General features: G+C 47.0%; 1 protein-coding gene across 1 annotated transcript in view; it reads right to left on the reverse strand.

The window, feature by feature from the left end:
- The window catches only part of LOC148524852 (UPF0489 protein C5orf22 homolog), a 68,253-nt gene extending 56,316 nt beyond the window's left edge, over window positions 1–11,937 (reverse strand). The window contains exon 1 of the mRNA XM_088471750.1: window positions 11,810–11,937. Within this exon, the coding sequence (XP_088327876.1) occupies window positions 11,810–11,937 (128 nt within the window). The remainder of the gene's footprint in view (window positions 1–11,809) is intronic.
- Window positions 11,938–17,218: the final 5,281 nt, after the last annotated feature.

A 17,218-nucleotide genomic window follows, 5' to 3' on the forward strand; every position in this document is an offset into this window, starting at 1 on the left:
CCTCCCCCTAGCCTAACCCTAACCCTCCTGGGGGGGTGCCTAACCCTAAGTCCCCCCCGGGAGCACTAAAGCAAACCCTCCCCCCCGCGGCTGTCCACTCGCGGCGCCCGGCATCACTACGATCGTGATGCCGGGTGCCGGTCTCCCGGTGTCGGGGAAATGCGGGCGTCTACATCTAGATGCCTGGCATTTCACCCTTGCCGGGATAAGACAGTCGGGAAGCCGGCTGCCGGTATATAGGCAGTCGGCTTCCCGATTGCTTCCCGTGAAACGAAAGTCAGCTGTAATTAAACCCATATTGTGCGTATGGAAAAGAAGGTGGAAATTTGCCAATTTGTGGCGTTGCTTGCATCTGTGCACAAACACGATTGGAAGCGCCGGGTTTTAGAACCTGATGCTTAGTAAATAAACCCCTTAGTTTAAGAACCATCATCATCATCAGTGTGGACTTGCACCATTACTATAGTAGGTTCAAAAGGTCCTTCTGTAACCAGGAATAATTAAGCACAAGAAACATTTTCTATCTTTCATTAAATTGTATTTCATGTAATTGGTATTCTATGGATTTCCCTGTCAAAAATAGTGAAAACAATTTTACACCTTTTAATCTGTCTCTCCATGACATCATGGTTATGTATCTTTAAAAAGTGCACTTAATTACCTGTTTACATATATAGCTCACCTTACAGGTGAGTAAATAAATTTGTTCCACTAAACATTCATCTGTAGGAGGGCAGGGCGCAGCGCCACGCTAAAACAGCCTAGCGGGAACGCTACTATTGCTCACTTTATACATTGTATATCTATGCAATTTGCTGGTACATTATCATAATATTCAATGAATGATTGGCATTTCATTTGTGTCTTTGTAATTGCTTTTTATATTGGTATTAAATATATATAAACTCAACCAATAGTATTTGTCCTTAGCGCTCAACTCTTTTTTTTCTACATTTGTATTTTTAGTAGTTTTGCAGAAACCACTTTGTGAGTTGCAGACTATACTAGGTAGTTTGAGGTTGATTCACAGCGTACTGTTATATCCATTTGAACTTGTTTTCATTTGCTACTTAGCAGACTTCGGTCCCTCCTCTCTGGGAGCAGCATAAAGTATGTTTAAAACAGGTTTAACAACTTTTTAATTCATTTAAAGGTCACCTCACCCCTCACAAACCAAACCCATCGGGAACCATCCGTGTCCAAGATCGTGCTTCCCACTTCAAAATTGAGAAGAATCAAAATTAATCATTAATCTGCTCAATTCCTTTCCTGATCCCTCTGGCACATTTTCCCCATATGATTCTACAAATTAAGATGAAGTATCTACCATCTTCTTATCTTCCTACTCTACTACCTCTCCGCTCCTGATCCTATGTGCCACAAATCAGTCAAGCCCTGTCCCCTGTGCTTATCTCAACCTTAACTAAAATCTGTAATCTTTCCATCATTAGTTAAGCGTGCGGCGATTACTTCTATAGTGAAAAAGCTAAATTCTGGCATACGCTCTCAAATTACTGTCCCATCTATCACATTTACCTAAATCTCTCTAAGGTTCTTGGGAGACTTGCCTAAACCTTCTTCACACAACCTATAGGACCCACTGCAGTCCAGCTTTGTCCCAATACGTCACAGAGACTGCACTCATGATGAATGATTCCATCACTGCTAGGTTTAATGGCACTCACTCACTTCTAATTCTCCTGGATCCCTCTGCTGCATTTGACAATGCTGACCATGCTCTTCTCATACAAAGACTACAATCCGTAGGTCTTCAGGACAAAGACCTACCCGGTTCTCATCCTACTTGCTTCCTTTATTAGCTGGAGTAACGCAAGGCTCAGTGCTAGGTCCTCTTCATTTTTCTATCTATACTACTTCTCTTACAAAACTAATATGTTTTGGATTTCAGCATCACAGAATCTGTATGTGGATGATACAGATGTGTCCTCATACATCTAACCCTCCTTGCGCGTTAAACAGTCCTTCTAGTTGCACAATGCTGTGGTATAACTTGGTAGCTCCGAGCTCCGACACTCTAGCAATACACCCTACTCCTTAAGCTCGCTGCCTAGGCTTCATTCTTCACTCATAACTGTCCTTTGCTCTCCACATTCAATCTGTATCCAAATCCTAATGAATACATCTAATAAAACATTTCCAGAAAACACATACTTCACATAAGACACTGCAGAAACTTTAATTGATGCACCTATTTCCCACATTGATAACTGCAATTGTCTCCTTCCTGTCTTCACCTAAAATGACTTTCACTTTTATAATGTATTTTGAATGCAACATCTAGACTGAATTTTCTTGCAAAACATATCTTTGTTGCTCCACTCTGTAAGTTCCTACATTAGTTACCTAGGTCATTCCACGAGACTCACATCACATTTCATGTTAATTTTTAGAAGTTTACATGCACCACACTCAAAATTCAACATTTTAAAAACATGGCAACATATGGGGTAGGTAGTCATAATTAATGCTTAAATGCAGAAAAAATGTACACTCTTAGCAGTCACATTTTATTGTTTATATGCGTGACTTGTTATACAACAGAATGGGCATAGAAACGGAGGGGACTCATTTATTTAAACCTGCTCTCCTAAGTATTTTTACAATATGATTGTTATACTATACCAGGTATGTCAAACTCAAACTACCAACCGGGCCGAATATTCAAGGTCTATGAGTGTGTGGGCCGCAAAAATAAAAAAAAGTCAAATATGCAATTTTGAAAGCTTTATTATTACCGTATATACTAGAGTATAAGTCGACCCAAATATAAGCAGAGGTACCTAATTTTACCCCAAAAAACTGGGAAAACTTATTGACTCGAGTATAAGCCTAGGGTGGGAAATGCAGCATCTGGTAGTGCCCCCAGAAGTAATTCTCCCTTGTAGTGCCCCCAGTAGTAAACCCCCCCTGGTAGTGCCCCCAGTAGTAATCCCCCCCCTGGTAGTGCCCCCAGTAGTAATCCCCCCCCTGGTAGTGCCCCCAGTAGTAATCCCCCCCCTGGTAGTGCCCCCACAAGTAATCCCCCCCTGGTAGTGCCCCCACAAGTAATCCCCCCCCTGGTAGTGCCCCCACAAGTAATCCCCCCCCTGGTAGTGCCCCCACAAGTAATCCCCCCCTGGTAGTGCCCCCACAAGTAATCCCCCCCCGGTAGTGCACCCACAAGTAAAGAACCCCTGGTAGTGCCCCCACAAGTAAAGCCCCCCTGGTAGTGCCCCCACAAGTAATCCCCCCTGGTAGTGCCCCCAGTAGTCCTAATAAAATATGAGATATGGTAAGAACTTACCCTTGTTATCTCTATTTCTACGAAGTCCATAGGGTTCCACAGGATACCTAGGGGTATAGGTGTGACGTCAGTCGCTGGGCACCACAGAGTTAAGCTTTTCAGCCTCCCAGGATGCACTAGGGTCCCCCTCCTATACCCCGCCCCCGAGCCAAGGCACCTCAGTTAGTTATCAAGCCATAGGCCGGAGGAGGAGAAGGAAGAGAGAGAAAAAAGATCTGGACACATACAAGAATCACATTCTCACCAGAGGGAGACGGAAAACCGGTGACCAGAGCAAAGCCCATCTGCAGCACAGGTGCGACAGGGCGGGAGTCCTGTGGAACCCTATGGACTTCGTAGAAATAGAGATAACAAGGGTAAGTTCTAACCATATCTCATATTTTCTACTTCAGGGTCCATAGGGTATCCACAGGATACCTTGGGGATGTCCCAAAGCAGTATCCTTTAAGGGTGGGGACGCTCCTGTGCAGAAAGGAGAATCCGCCGCCCGAAGGAAGCATCCTGAGAGGCGAAGGTGTCAAACCTGTAATACCTCACGAAGGTATGAACAGAGGACCACGTAGCAGCCTTGCAGATCTGAACTGCAGAGGCACCACGTCGAGCTGCCCACGAAGGACCCACAGACCTAGTGGAATGAGCCTTCAGAGAAGAAGGGACCGGTAGGCCTTCATGAAGATAAGCTTCAGAAATAGCCATACGGATCCAGGCTGCCAAAGTTTGCTTTGAAGCAGGCCAACCCTTTTTACGGAAGCCATAGAGGACAAACAAAGCGTCCGACTTCCTAAACGAAGAAGTGCGGTCAACATAAGTCCTTAAGGCCCGCACAACATCCAAAGAGGCCTCACCCACGGAAAGACCCGGTGAGTTAAAGGCCGGAACAACTATTTCCTCGTTAACATGAAACTGGGAAACAACTTTGGGAAGAAACTCGGGCCGAGTGCGGAGCACTGCCCTGTTCCCATGAAAAACCAAGAAAGGGGGTCTACAAGAAAGAGCCCCTAACTCAGAAACATGTCTGGCCAAAGCAATGGCCAGAAGGAAAACAGTCTTAGCTGTTAGCCATTTAATATCCACTGAGCCCAGTGGTTCAAACGGCGGTCCTTGGAGAGCCCTCAGGACCACAGCCAAATCCCAAGGCGCCACAGGTGGAACAAAGGGTGGCTGAATGCGGAGAACACCTTGCATAAAGGTGCGCACATCCGGGATTGTAGCAATCCTACGGTGAAACCAGACAGATAGGGCCGAAACCTGTACCTTCAAAGAAGCAAGGCGAAGCCCATGATCTAGTCCCGCTTGCAGGAAGGCGAGAAGCAGAGACAGACAAAACTCCCGCGGTGCAACCTCTCGGTCGACACCACTGGAAGAACGTATGCCACACGCGATGGTATATCCTCGCGGAAGAGGAGCTCGTAACATGGTACGCACCACAGAGCTGGAAAACCCCCGAGACCTCAGCATGGCCGTCTCAACAGCCACGCCGTCAAAGACAGCAGAGTCAGGTCCGGGTGAAGGCAAGGACCCTGAGACAGAAGGTCCGGTCGTAGCGGCAACCACAGAGGACTGTCCACGGACAGACCCTGAAGGTCTGAGAACCAGTGCCGTCTGGGCCACGCGGGAGCTACCAACAGGAGCGTCCCTCCTTCCTGTTTGAATTTCCGGATTACCCGTGGAAGAAGGGAGACCGGAGGGAACAGGTATGCGAACCGGAACGTCCACCGGACGGACAGAGCATCCACCAGAGACGCCCCTTCGTCTCTTGTGCGAGACCCGTACACCGGCAACTTGTTGTTGTGCCGGGACGCCATGAGGTCGATTTCTGGAAGACCCCACTTGTCCACCAGCAGTTGAAAAACGTCCGGGTGCAGGGACCATTCCCCCGGAAGAACGTCCTGGCGACTCCCAATTTAGCACTCCCGGGATGAAGACCGCTGATATGGCCGGAAGATTGCGCTCCGCCCAAACCAGGATCCGAGAGACCTCTACGAGAGCCGCCCGACAGCGAGTTCCTCCTTGCCTGTTTATGTAGGCCACGGTGGTAGCGTTGTCCGACTGGACCTGCACCGGGTGACCCTGGAGAAACCGCTGTGCCTGCTGGAGAGCTTTGAAGACCGCACGGAGTTCCAAGATATTTATTGGAAGCTCCGCTTCTGTCGGCGTCCACCTGCCCTGGAACAAGTGTGGACCCGAAACTGCTCCCCAGCCCCGAAGACTGGCGTCCGTTGTCAACAGGACCCAATTTGGAACCCAGAACGGACGTCCCTTGCTGAGGTGGGTCGTCTGTAACCACCACGCAAGGGACAGGCGAACCTCCGGGGAGAGCACAATCGTCTGGGACTTCAGAGACTGAGGCAGCCCGTTCCACTTGGACAGGATCAGGTGCTGCAGAGGTCTGGAGTGAAACTGGGCGTATTCCACCATGTCGAACACCGACACCATGGAGCCAAGTAACCTCATCGCCGAGTGTAAGGACACCCGGCGGCTGTGCAGACAACTGCGCACCCTTGACTGTAAAGCAGAGATCTTGTCCTCCGTCACGAAGATCCTTTGCTGTCGCGAGTCCAATAAGGCTCCAAGGTGCAGAATCCTCCAAGACGGGATTAGAGTGGACTTCTGCCAGTTGATTAGCCAGCCGTGCCGTTGCAGCAGTGCAATGGTCAGTTCTAAGTGGCGTAACAGGAGCTCTGGAGATCCTGCCACTAATAACAGGTCGTCCAAGTACGGCAACATGCGGACTCCCTGCAGCCGCAGAGAAGCCGCCATGACCGCCATCACCTTGGTGAAAACACGTGGTGCTGTCGCCAGGCCAAAAGGTAACGCCCGAAACTGGAAGTGGTCGCTGCGGATTGCAAACCGGAGGAACTGTTGATGGCGCAAAAGAAAAGGGACATGCAGGTAAGCGTCCTGTATGTCCAATGACACCATGTAGTCCCCAGGTTCCAGCGCCAGAATGATGGACCGTAGGGTCTCCATCCGAAACTTCGGGACCCGCAAAGACTTGTTGAGTGCTTTGAGGTCGAGAATCGGACGATATGACCCATTGGGTTTCTGTACCAAAAGTAGATTTGAATAGAAACCCTGGCCCCTCTGGGAGAATGGAACAGGCACTATAACTCCAGCCTGGAGCATAGTGTGCAATACCTTCCGCAGCTCCGTAGCCTTGTTCCGGTCTGATGGTAGACCCGTGGTGAAGAATCGAGCCGGGGGTCTGTGCCGGAAGGAGAGGGCGTATCCGTGGGAAACCACCTCCAGTACCCAAGTGTCTGTCGTAGTGGTCGACTAACACTGGGCGAACTGTAGCAGGCGGCCTCCCACCCTGGGATCCCCCAAAGGGAGGCCCGGACCGTCAGGCCGCAGGCTTGTCATCTGGCTTGGGGGCCGGACGTCTGGTACTCCATGCCTGCTTCCGGGGCTTGGCCGATTTCTTAGGGCCAGCCTGTCAAGGAAACGACTGTGGTTTGGGCCTGCCCTGGGCCCTAGATGACCGAAAGGACGATGGTCCAGAACCAGAAGGAGCAGCGGCCGACGGGAGACAAGCCGATTTGGCTGCCGCCAGAGTGGCCACAATCTTATCCAGATCCGGACCGAAGAGAACTTCTCCGGTAAACGGCAACGCTTCCAGACCCTTCTTGGAATCTGCGTCCGCCTTCCAGGATCGCAGCCACAAGGTGCGACGAGCAGCTACCGCTGCTGAAGAAATTCTAGACACCAGAGTACTAATGTCTAGAGCCGCTTCGTTGATGGAAGTGGCCGAATCACGGAGATTGCCAATCAACTCCGCCTGATCGGCCGGACAGTCGGAATCAAAAGAAGCCTCTAATGAATCCGCCCAGCGCTCCATCGCTCTGGCAACCAAGCAAATGGCCATAGCCGGCCGTGCTGCCCCCCCCGCAAGGGAATAAGCGGACTTCAGGCAGATTTCCACCTTGCGGTCCGTAGCATCCTTAAGGGAGGACATGGATGGCATCGGCAATGTGGCACTACGGACAAGACGGGTCACGTGAGAATCCACCTGTGGAGGGGATTCCCACTTAGCAAAATAATTATCCGCGAACAGATAAGCCACCGCCAGGCGTCTCTGCGGCTGGTATCTTTTGCCAGGCTGTTTCCACGCCTCCTCTAAATGGTCCACCAACTGACCCGAAAGAGGAAAGACTGTGGCATCGCCCTTCACATCTTTGAAAAAGGCATATTTAGACTTAGCCGCTGGGGGAACTTCGTCCTCAATCACCAAGGCTGTGCGGACCGCCCGAATAAGTCCAGGAATATATACTTTGGACTTAGCATCAGCGTCCTTAGTATGGAGAGGTTCCTGATCGTAAGGATCCAGAATCTCCCCATCATCAGACGTCCCTTCGTCATCCTCATAAGGAGCGGACAGAGACGCCACCGGCCGTTTATGAGGCCGCATCACAGACTCCCCTTGCAATACATCCGACAAGTGCTGTACAGAACTCGTCAGGGAGTTAACCCACGCTGGCTCCTGAGAAACCGGGAGCGGGGAAATAGGGAGACTGTGGGGTACCACCAATTGTCGTGGGAAACCCTGCATGGGTGACGACACCACAGACTGCTGGGACAAACCCATCGGAGTAAACGCGGGCTGCGGAGCTAACTGGCCCACTAAAGCTGTTAGCGCCTGAGCGAAACAAGCCCAGGGCGGCTCCTGTAGCGGTGCTGTAACCGTAAGAGGCCGCGCCATGGACAAACACTGCCGGCAAAGGCCCTCCGCGCTACCCTCCCCCTCCGCTAACGGTACTTTATACGTGGTACACTGTAGCCGGAGGGGAAAATCACTTTCAGACATGATGGCACCACGTATGTGACCCCTCTCACCAATTATATATTAAATAGGCGAGAGACCACCCTGCAGCACCGCACCGCAAGGGCTTAGCAGAAAGAACAGGGACAGTAATAAAGCTGACAGTTTAGAGAAGAAAAGTTACAGGCAGCGCTAGCACAGTCACATACAATGCAAAGAAAATCAATTCCTGCACTAACAGCGCTGATCACTCAACTACACAGACACAGGGCCTGGTAGGACACAGCGCTGCACACACAGACCTGACCACAGTGGAGGAGAGGTATGCGGGGGGACCCAGACCACGATGCTTCCGTCCAGTGCTTCCAGCAGCGTTCACCATGCGTTGGAGAAGATGGCCGCCGAAGAGCAGAGAGGAGGCTGGCCTGGGGGAGGAGCGCTGACACAGGGCCAGTCAGCACAGTGCAGAGAGGGCTGTGTGCAGCGGGGGAGGCGCCGGCTGTGAGACAGGGAAGGCGCGCTCCCCTGGCATGCATTTAACCCCTGGGACGCCGCAGCGCTACCGCTCAGCTGCGGTCCGCTGTCCCAGGGGGTAGTGGAAGCGCAGGTTGGTCGCCTGGCTCCACGCTGCAGCCAGTCCCCAGGGAGCCCCCTGCCTGGGGACTTAGGACCATGTGATCAGCGGGGACCCTCCGCGGGACCCCGCTGCTTACCTCTGTCCCCCTTGAATCCGGCCATGGTCCGGAACATCTGGGGTCACCGCTAGCTGTGACCCCAGATGCCCACCAGCATCCCCGGATCAGTACCGGCGTTCTGGTACCGGCGGGGTGTAGGGAAGACAGCATGGACGTCAGGACTGACTGTCCATGCTGTTCATCCAGATGTGCAGCCACAGCTGCATGAAGAAAAAGCTTCAGGGGCTCTTCTAGCCCCACTTCAACAGGTGCACCCGACTCCGGCCGGGCACCAAACTAAACTGAGGTGCCTTGGCTCGGGGGCGGGGTATAGGAGGGGGACCCTAGTGCATCCTGGGAGGCTGAAAAGCTTAACTCTATGGTGCCCAGCGACTGACGTCACACCTATACCCCAAGGTATCCTGTGGATACCCTATGGACCCTTTAGTAGAAAGAACACCACTTACCTGAAACCCCGCTCCTGGTCTGACAGACTCTTATCGGCTGCTGATTACAACAAACACACAGCTGCCGGCTCCGGTGGCTGTGTTTTTGGCAGTGTGTAGTGCTGACCAAACTCCGTCCGGTCAGGGCTACACACGCGGTGCAGCTGTGTCACAGAGACACAGTCTGCACCGCGGCCCGCATGGTACGCTACTCAGCTGCATACCATGCGGGCATGACTCGAGTATAAGCCGAGGAGGTGCTTTTTCAGCACATAAAATGTGCTGAAAAACTCGGCTTATACTCCAGTATATACGGTAAAAAAAAAATCAATGCAATGCCCCCTGTAGTACTGCCCATTATGCAATTCCACCCTGTATTCGAGCCCCTTTTGCAATGCCCCCTGAATTTGTGTCCATTAAGCAATGCCCATTATGCAGTGCCCTAATAATGCCCCTTATGTTGTGCCCCCAGTAATGCCCCTTATGCAGAGCCCCCAGTAATGCCCCTCATGTTGTGCCCCCTCCCAGTATAGAACAGGCCCAACCCACTTGTCTGTGCAGTACTTACCTTTCTTCACGACAGCCGCTGGGCACCGCTCTAGTCCACGCTGTCCCGCGTAGACGCTGAAGCTGACTGGTTCTAATTAGATCCAGAGTAGCAGGCTCCACTCGTCGCAGGCGACTCGGGTGACGTCATTACATCGCACCCGCGCGCTGCATCACTGGGATCGCTTCAGAGACCACTGTTGCCAGCTTGTAATAGTAAACTCTGCCCGATCGGAGCTGTGCTCCGATTGTGGCAGGTGTGTGGGCCGCATATTATATATATGTGAGCCCACACTCTGGGGCCGCAGAAATGTTTATTCGGGCCGCATGTTTGACATGCCTGTGCAATACAATTATTAGACCCTAAGTATATGATTGAGACACAAACAAAACTAAATGTTAACCAAACTATACTTAAAATCAATTTTGACATTTGACTCATTACATTTCTCTCCCCAATGAAAGTGCTCTGATACAAGTTACTCAAACCTGTAGAATCAACATGAATTAATGTAGGCCTGTTAATCTTCACAGTTAATCAGAAAGATGAATAAAATATTTAATCTGGTTATGATAGCCATTTCCAGCTGCTGCCACCTTGCCCCACTGTGCTCATTAAGTTTTCACCATCTTTGATGTCCTTGATCTCACCTGGGTAACTCTTTCCATCACATTCAACAAGAACCAGTCACCGTTAACTACATCATCTGTTACATTAAGTTCACCAGGATATTGGGTGATCCTCGCTACTTATTAGTTTTTCTAATTTTGTTTAGTTTATTTATTTTTTTCTTTTTCTCTCTAGGCTGCAGAGCCTGTAGTGTTGCTTCACTGTGTAGGATCCCCATATTATTTGTTACAATGCCCATCACTGGAATCGGTATGATTTACCGCCGGACCCATGCCCGGCGTATGGAATCCCGACAGCGGCATCCCAGCAGAGGAGGAAATCCCGATCGTCCTAAGGTAAGTATTGACTAACCTATTTCTACCCCCTAACACTCCTTAGGGGTGCCTAACCCTGACCTTCCCTCCCAGTGCCTAAACCTAACCCCCCCCTTACCCGCCACCTAAACCTAAGTCCCCCGGGGGAGTGCTTAACACTAACCCCTCCCTTCCCCTAGCCTACACCTAACCTCCTGGGGGGGAGTGCCTAACCCTAAGTCCTACCCGGGAACCCAAAACCTACACCGTGGCTATCCACGCTCGGCGTCCCTTCCATCGGGATGCCGGGTGTCGTGATCCCGGCGTATGTCTAATGACAGGCGTTGGCATATCGACACCTGGCTTTAGACCCTTGCTGGGATATGACAGTCGGGATGCCGGCTGTCGGGATTAGGTCCGCCGGCTTCCCGACTGCATACCCCATCACTTGCCTTTCTATCATTGCCAGAAATGTTCACATCTTCATTTGACCTTTAAGAAATTGTGTGAAGACGTGATATTATTGCAGGAAACTCAACTAAAGAAGAAAAAAAAAAAAAGGGATTCCCATCCCTCACTCTCCTCCAAAATTTTTCCTAATGTTTGGTACTCTAATCATGTCTCTAAACGTAATGGGGTAGCAATTCTCATCCGAGGTTCCCTCCTGTTCCAACTGCTGGACAAAATCTGATATATTGTGATACGTGGTAAAATTGGACATGAGGCGGTCACGCTGGCTAACCTGTACGCCCCTAATACTGGCCAATCCTGTTTTTTTCGTAATTTTTTCTGCAAACAATCTTTACAGATGGGGAAAGATGCTAGTAGGTGGCGACTTTATTTTAGTCATCACCCCTCATTTCTATAGATCAGGCCTGCCCTCATATAGTGGTGTGGCATTGAATTCTTCTGCACTCCATAGATCTATGGCAGAGGCTGGTCTGTTTGATGTTGGGCGCTCCCTTAATCCCACCACCCGAGACTATACTTTTTATTCTCATCCTCATGACGTTTATTCTCGTATAGACCTCTTCTTGTGTTGTGCCTCCCTATCACAAACAGCTCACCGCTCCTCTATTGTCCCGAACACATGGTCAGACAATTCTATTTTAATAGCGTCCTTTGACCTTTTGGAAGCGACAGGGGGTAGACCTACCTGGAGACTGAATGAAACATTGTTGAAAATTCCTCAGGTTCCAGGAAAGTATTAAAACCAACATTCAGGACTACTTCACTCTGAACCCCCTTGGCGACTGTAGCATGTCCATGATCTGGGAGGCCCATAAGGCCGTTGTACGAGGAGCTATAATTCAATACGCTTCTCGTAGAAAGAGAGATCAGGAACACTATTAATTCTTTGACCGCCACTATAGCGAATTTGGATAGGGGAAAATATATGTGCAATAAATTCTGCGTTACCTATTTCCCCATGTAAACCAATGGTCAATTAGGTAAATCAATACACTAATATAGAACCAATCAAATGAGAACAAACACTACCCATGAAATAAGTTAACTTATTCATTGTGTGGTGTTTGTTCTCAATTTATTGGTTCTATATTTAGTGTATTGATTTACCTAATTGATCATTGGTTTGCATGGGGAAATAGGTAACGCAGAATTTATTGCACATACAGTATATTTTCTCTATTGCATTCTTAGGGCTGTGGATGTACATCCATTTGTGCAATTTCTGGCAGCATATCCTATTTTTTTACAGCGCACTGTTTATTAGTACTTTTTTTCCTTACGAATTTGGATAGGGAACAAACGCACCCTTTCTAAAAAAAGTTCTAGCTCGACCTTTTCAGGCCTGCGACAATCTACAATCTATTCAGGCTGAAAAAGTTGAATGTTCTTTACATTAGGTCAATCAGAGGTTTTTTGATGAAGGTAAAAAAGCCCACACCTTATTGGCTAATAAACTCTGTGCTAAACGGGTTTCTCAAGCCATTTCCTTCATCGGAGAGCTCTCCGGGAAAGAGACTTACAATCCTAAACGTATTAATGCTTTTTTCAAATGCTATGGAGCCCCCCACCTTCCGACCCACCTGCTCATAAAAAAAAGGAATGTCAGGAGTATATAGATTCCTGTAACCTACCAAAATTGATATAGTGTCTTCCCAAATGTTTAATGAAGATATCTCGCCAGACGAATTAGAAATCGCTATTAAATCTCAAAAATCATCTAAAGCCCCGGGCCCGGATGGGTTCCCGATGGTGTATTATAAATCATTTGCCCCCCAACTTATGCCCTACACGATTCAATTATTTAACAAAAATTATGCACGGAGCCCCATTTCACTTATACTCGACGGCTTCCCGAATTATAGTCATCTCGAAAACAGGTAAGGTTCCTTCCCTCTGCGATAATTATAGGCCTATTATCCTTACTGAACACCGACCTTAAACTATTCGCCAAAATCTTGGCTTCTATCGTGGATCCTGATCAGGTGGGCTTTGTTCTAGGTCGACAGGCTTCAGACAACACAAGGACTATTGACATAATTCACCATATCAACTCTACTAAACTTTCTCCAGTTGTCCTGGCCCTCGGTGCGAAAAAGGCATTGATCGCATCTCCTGGCTTCTTTTTTTTTTTTATTTTCAACGCCGCCTTGTCTCGGTGTTCAGGGTAATTTTTTGTCTGTAATCAAGGCTCTATATTTAACCCCTCGTCAGCGGTTATGACCAATGGCCTTTGCTCCCCACGGTTTACTCTGTCTAATGGCACATGACAAGGTTGCCCACTCTCACCATTAATTTTTGCTTCATGTATTGAACCACTGGCGGCATGCATTAGGACCAATATGAACATTGGAGGGATCATTATAAAGCAAAATCAATACAAATTGTAATTATTTGCGGATGATGTTCTTTTAATATTATCTAACCCTTAAGTATCTCTCTCCAATCTCCAGACAGAACTGTTGTTGTATGGTTCCCTCTCGGGTGACAAAGTAAATCATTCAAAATCGGAAGCTCTTGCTTTAAATGTTCCCCCCCGAATTCAGGCAACACTGACTTCTAAATTTCAATCCCTATGGAGACCATTAGCCATTAGATATTTAGGAGTGTATTACTAAAACTTAATCATGGGGACATAATTTGCTTTATAGAGGCATGAATAAGACATTTACGCAAGACCTAGACAGGTGGCCTAATCTGTATATTTCATGGATAGGCAGGATTAATACAATTAAAATGAATTTCCTTCCCCGTTTATTGTACTTCTTTCAAACCCTTCCGGTTGGTGTTCAGTGTTCAGCACTCGCTTCCCTGCAGAAGCTATGTAACAAGTTCATATGGGCTGGACATAAGCCCCAAATTCGTAGGTCTATCCTAGCTAAGAGTACAGTCTCGGGTGGTCTGGGTCTCCCCATTTTGCAAACCTACTATTCAGCATGTCTACTTAATCATATTGTATCATAGCACTCTGCAACAGGGATTAAGAAATGGGTAGATATCGAAAACTCCTTAATTCAGGGAGGGTCTGTTAGCTCTCTGGTATGGCTTCCTGGATCGTGCAGACCAGCCTCTGCCTTTTCAGTTCCAAATGTATATTTTACTATTGGGTTATGGGATAGACTTTGCAGCTCCTGTGACTTATCTTTTTACCCATCGCCCCTGACCCCGATTTGGAACCATCCTTTGTTTACCCCGGGCTGTTACAGTAAATTTGCTGCTTTGTGGCATTGAACGCTTCACCCACATTAAAGGTGCATTTGCTCCTTCCACATTCTCAGACCTCCAGGACCACTATGGCCTGCCCTCCTCGCTTTCAGTATCTTCAAATTCTTAGCTGTGTCCGTTCTCAAACCAAGTCCTCTACTTTACACTCGCCTACTCCTTTTCAACGGTTATGTTTATTCTCTATTGGCCAGAAGGGTAACATATCATTAATCTATCATTCAATTTTGGGCCCTAACCCCCCCAACCTGTGAACCACACAAATTGGCTCTGGAGTCTGGTATAGAGAATCTTTTTTGGAATCCGCGCTACGCTAATTATGGGTATTTAATAATTTAGCTGAGCTGCAGGGTCCAATTAGGGTACCTGTCCCTAAGTGATAGATAGATATCTATCTATACGTGCTCAACATGTAAATCAGCACTACCATAGGCAATATAATAATTGCAAATCGAGACTGTGTTAGACCAGTATTTATAATAATGTGTTTATTTAGATACAATGGGTCATAATCGGGAGTAATATAGCTCCCGATTATGATTTGTGATTATCACGGTTAGCGAGTGCTGTTTTGCAGTATATACAGTGGTGGATCATCTCAGTGTGGGGATACATACGATCCACCACTGTATATACTACAAAACAGCACTCACTAACCGTGATAATCCCAAACCATATTACTCCCGATTATGACCCATTGTATCTAAATAAACACAATACTATAAGTACTGGTCTCACACAGTCTCGATTTGCAAGTATAATATTGCCTATGGTAGTGCCGCTTTACATGTTGAGCGCGGATCTTTCCATAATATATATATATATATATATGGCTTGGGAGTCTGACTTGTCTTTAGCTTTGGAGGATGATCAGTGGGATGAGATTAGATTACGTACAGCTAAGGCCTCCATTAGTGTATCAAATTAGAGAAACTTGCTACAAAGTTATTCCCTATGGTATCTAGTACCCACCAAACTCCATGCCATTTTCCCGGCTACATCCAATTTATGCTGGAGACTATGTGGAAAGGAGGGCACATTCCTTCACATCTGGTGGTTCTGTCCTTCTATACTTCCTTTTTGGGACCAGGTTAATTAATTGATTTGCTGTGTTCTTGGGTTTAGGGTAACTTTAGATCCTGTAGCGTCCCTATTGAATGCTCCTATACCTGGGATTTCCAAGTCTCAAGACAAATTGCTTGGACACATATGCAATGCAGAGAAATACCTAATTATGGCCAAATATTGGAAAGATCAAAACCCGCCTCCGCTGCCTGCCTTAGTAGCAAAGATTAACATCATAGCCGCCATGGAGTATATTACCAGTTTACAAATTAATGGGGTTGCTAAATTTCAGGTGATTCGGTCTCCTTGGTTCCAATTTCAGTCTCTCATTACTCCAGGTCTCTGCTGACCTTTCTATTCCCCCCCCCCCCCCCCCCCCCCCCCTTATACATTTCATTTTTTAAATGTATTCATTTATTTACCTATCTTTCTTTTTCTTTCCTTGTTCATTATATTTTTCTTTTCCCATTACAATACAAATTTTTGGGACTTAAGCTACTATTTTTGTGTATTTTACAACTTAATTTTTTTTTTTGTCCATTCTGTTTACTTTTTATTGCAGTGTTTAGATTTTTATTTCCTATGTTTATGTCATTAATATTTGATATGTATTTTGGATGATTTTTACTTATTTTGTGATCAACACTGTATTTGATTTATGTTGGCTGCACGATTTACTTCAATAAAATAAAAACTTTTGTTTAAGTTCACCAGGAGAAAGAAATTAAATTTAAAATGTCTTGCCATCAGCTGTCATACAATTTAAATTTTCATGTATTGTGTACTATATTTCATGAAACGACCCACCTGTTTTTTACTGAATTACTTATACTTACACACTACCAACATACATTTCTTCACTAAATCACAAAATGTCTCCCACCTTCACGTCCCACACTGCAAAAGATCTACATCTCTCAAACACGGATAATAGATTTTATTCCAGCTTTGTGGAATGCCCTCACTATTTCAAGACTTTATGAACGCCCTGAAAACGTATCAAATTAATGAATGACTAACATAAACCTCAACTATTCTACCTGATTAACATCCTTTTACACAGCTCACACAAAAGTTACGTGTTCTCTTTATATACTCACACAACCCTAACACCTAGCAATTTGACAGGATCACATAGACTACCCAGAATGTATACCTTTGCAAACTAGCTGGACCTATATGTAATATATAGAATTGATCCCATCTCCGAATAGCAAACAAGGCCCTGTTACATAGTTGTCTTTCTTATCATTAGATTACCATTTTTTCCCATTTGTAAAGTGTAATGGAATACACTGACGCTATATAAATAAATGTTAACTCTGGCAGGTATGTATTAATTGTATTAGATAAACACAATTCAGGAAACACTGTATAGCATTAACACAAAATACAGTAATAATAATAATAATAATAATAAATAAGATGGTAAGAACTTACCCTTGTTATCGCCATTTCTACGAAGTCCATAGGGTCCACAGGAGACCTTGGGGTATAGGCGATGACGCGGTCGTCAGGCATCTCAACAGTTAAATTCAGTCTCCCAGGAATGCATCGGGGCCCCTCTCCTATACCCCGCCCCAGGCTAAGTCATCTTCAGTTACGTAACAAGCCAATGGCCGGAGGAGGAGAAAAAAGAGAGAGAAGAAAGTCTGGAACACACAAGAATCACATTCTCACACAGAAGGAGACGGAAAACCGGTGACCAGAAGACAACCCATCTGCAGCACAGGTGTGACAGGGTGGGAGTCCTGTGGACCCCATGGACTTCGTAGAAAGAGAGATAACAGGGGTAAGTTCTTACCATATC

The sequence above is a fragment of the Taudactylus pleione genome, unplaced genomic scaffold (assembly GCF_031769625.1).
Source record: "Taudactylus pleione unplaced genomic scaffold, aTauple2 ptg000116l, whole genome shotgun sequence".
Classification (NCBI taxonomy): Eukaryota; Metazoa; Chordata; class Amphibia; order Anura; family Myobatrachidae; genus Taudactylus; species Taudactylus pleione.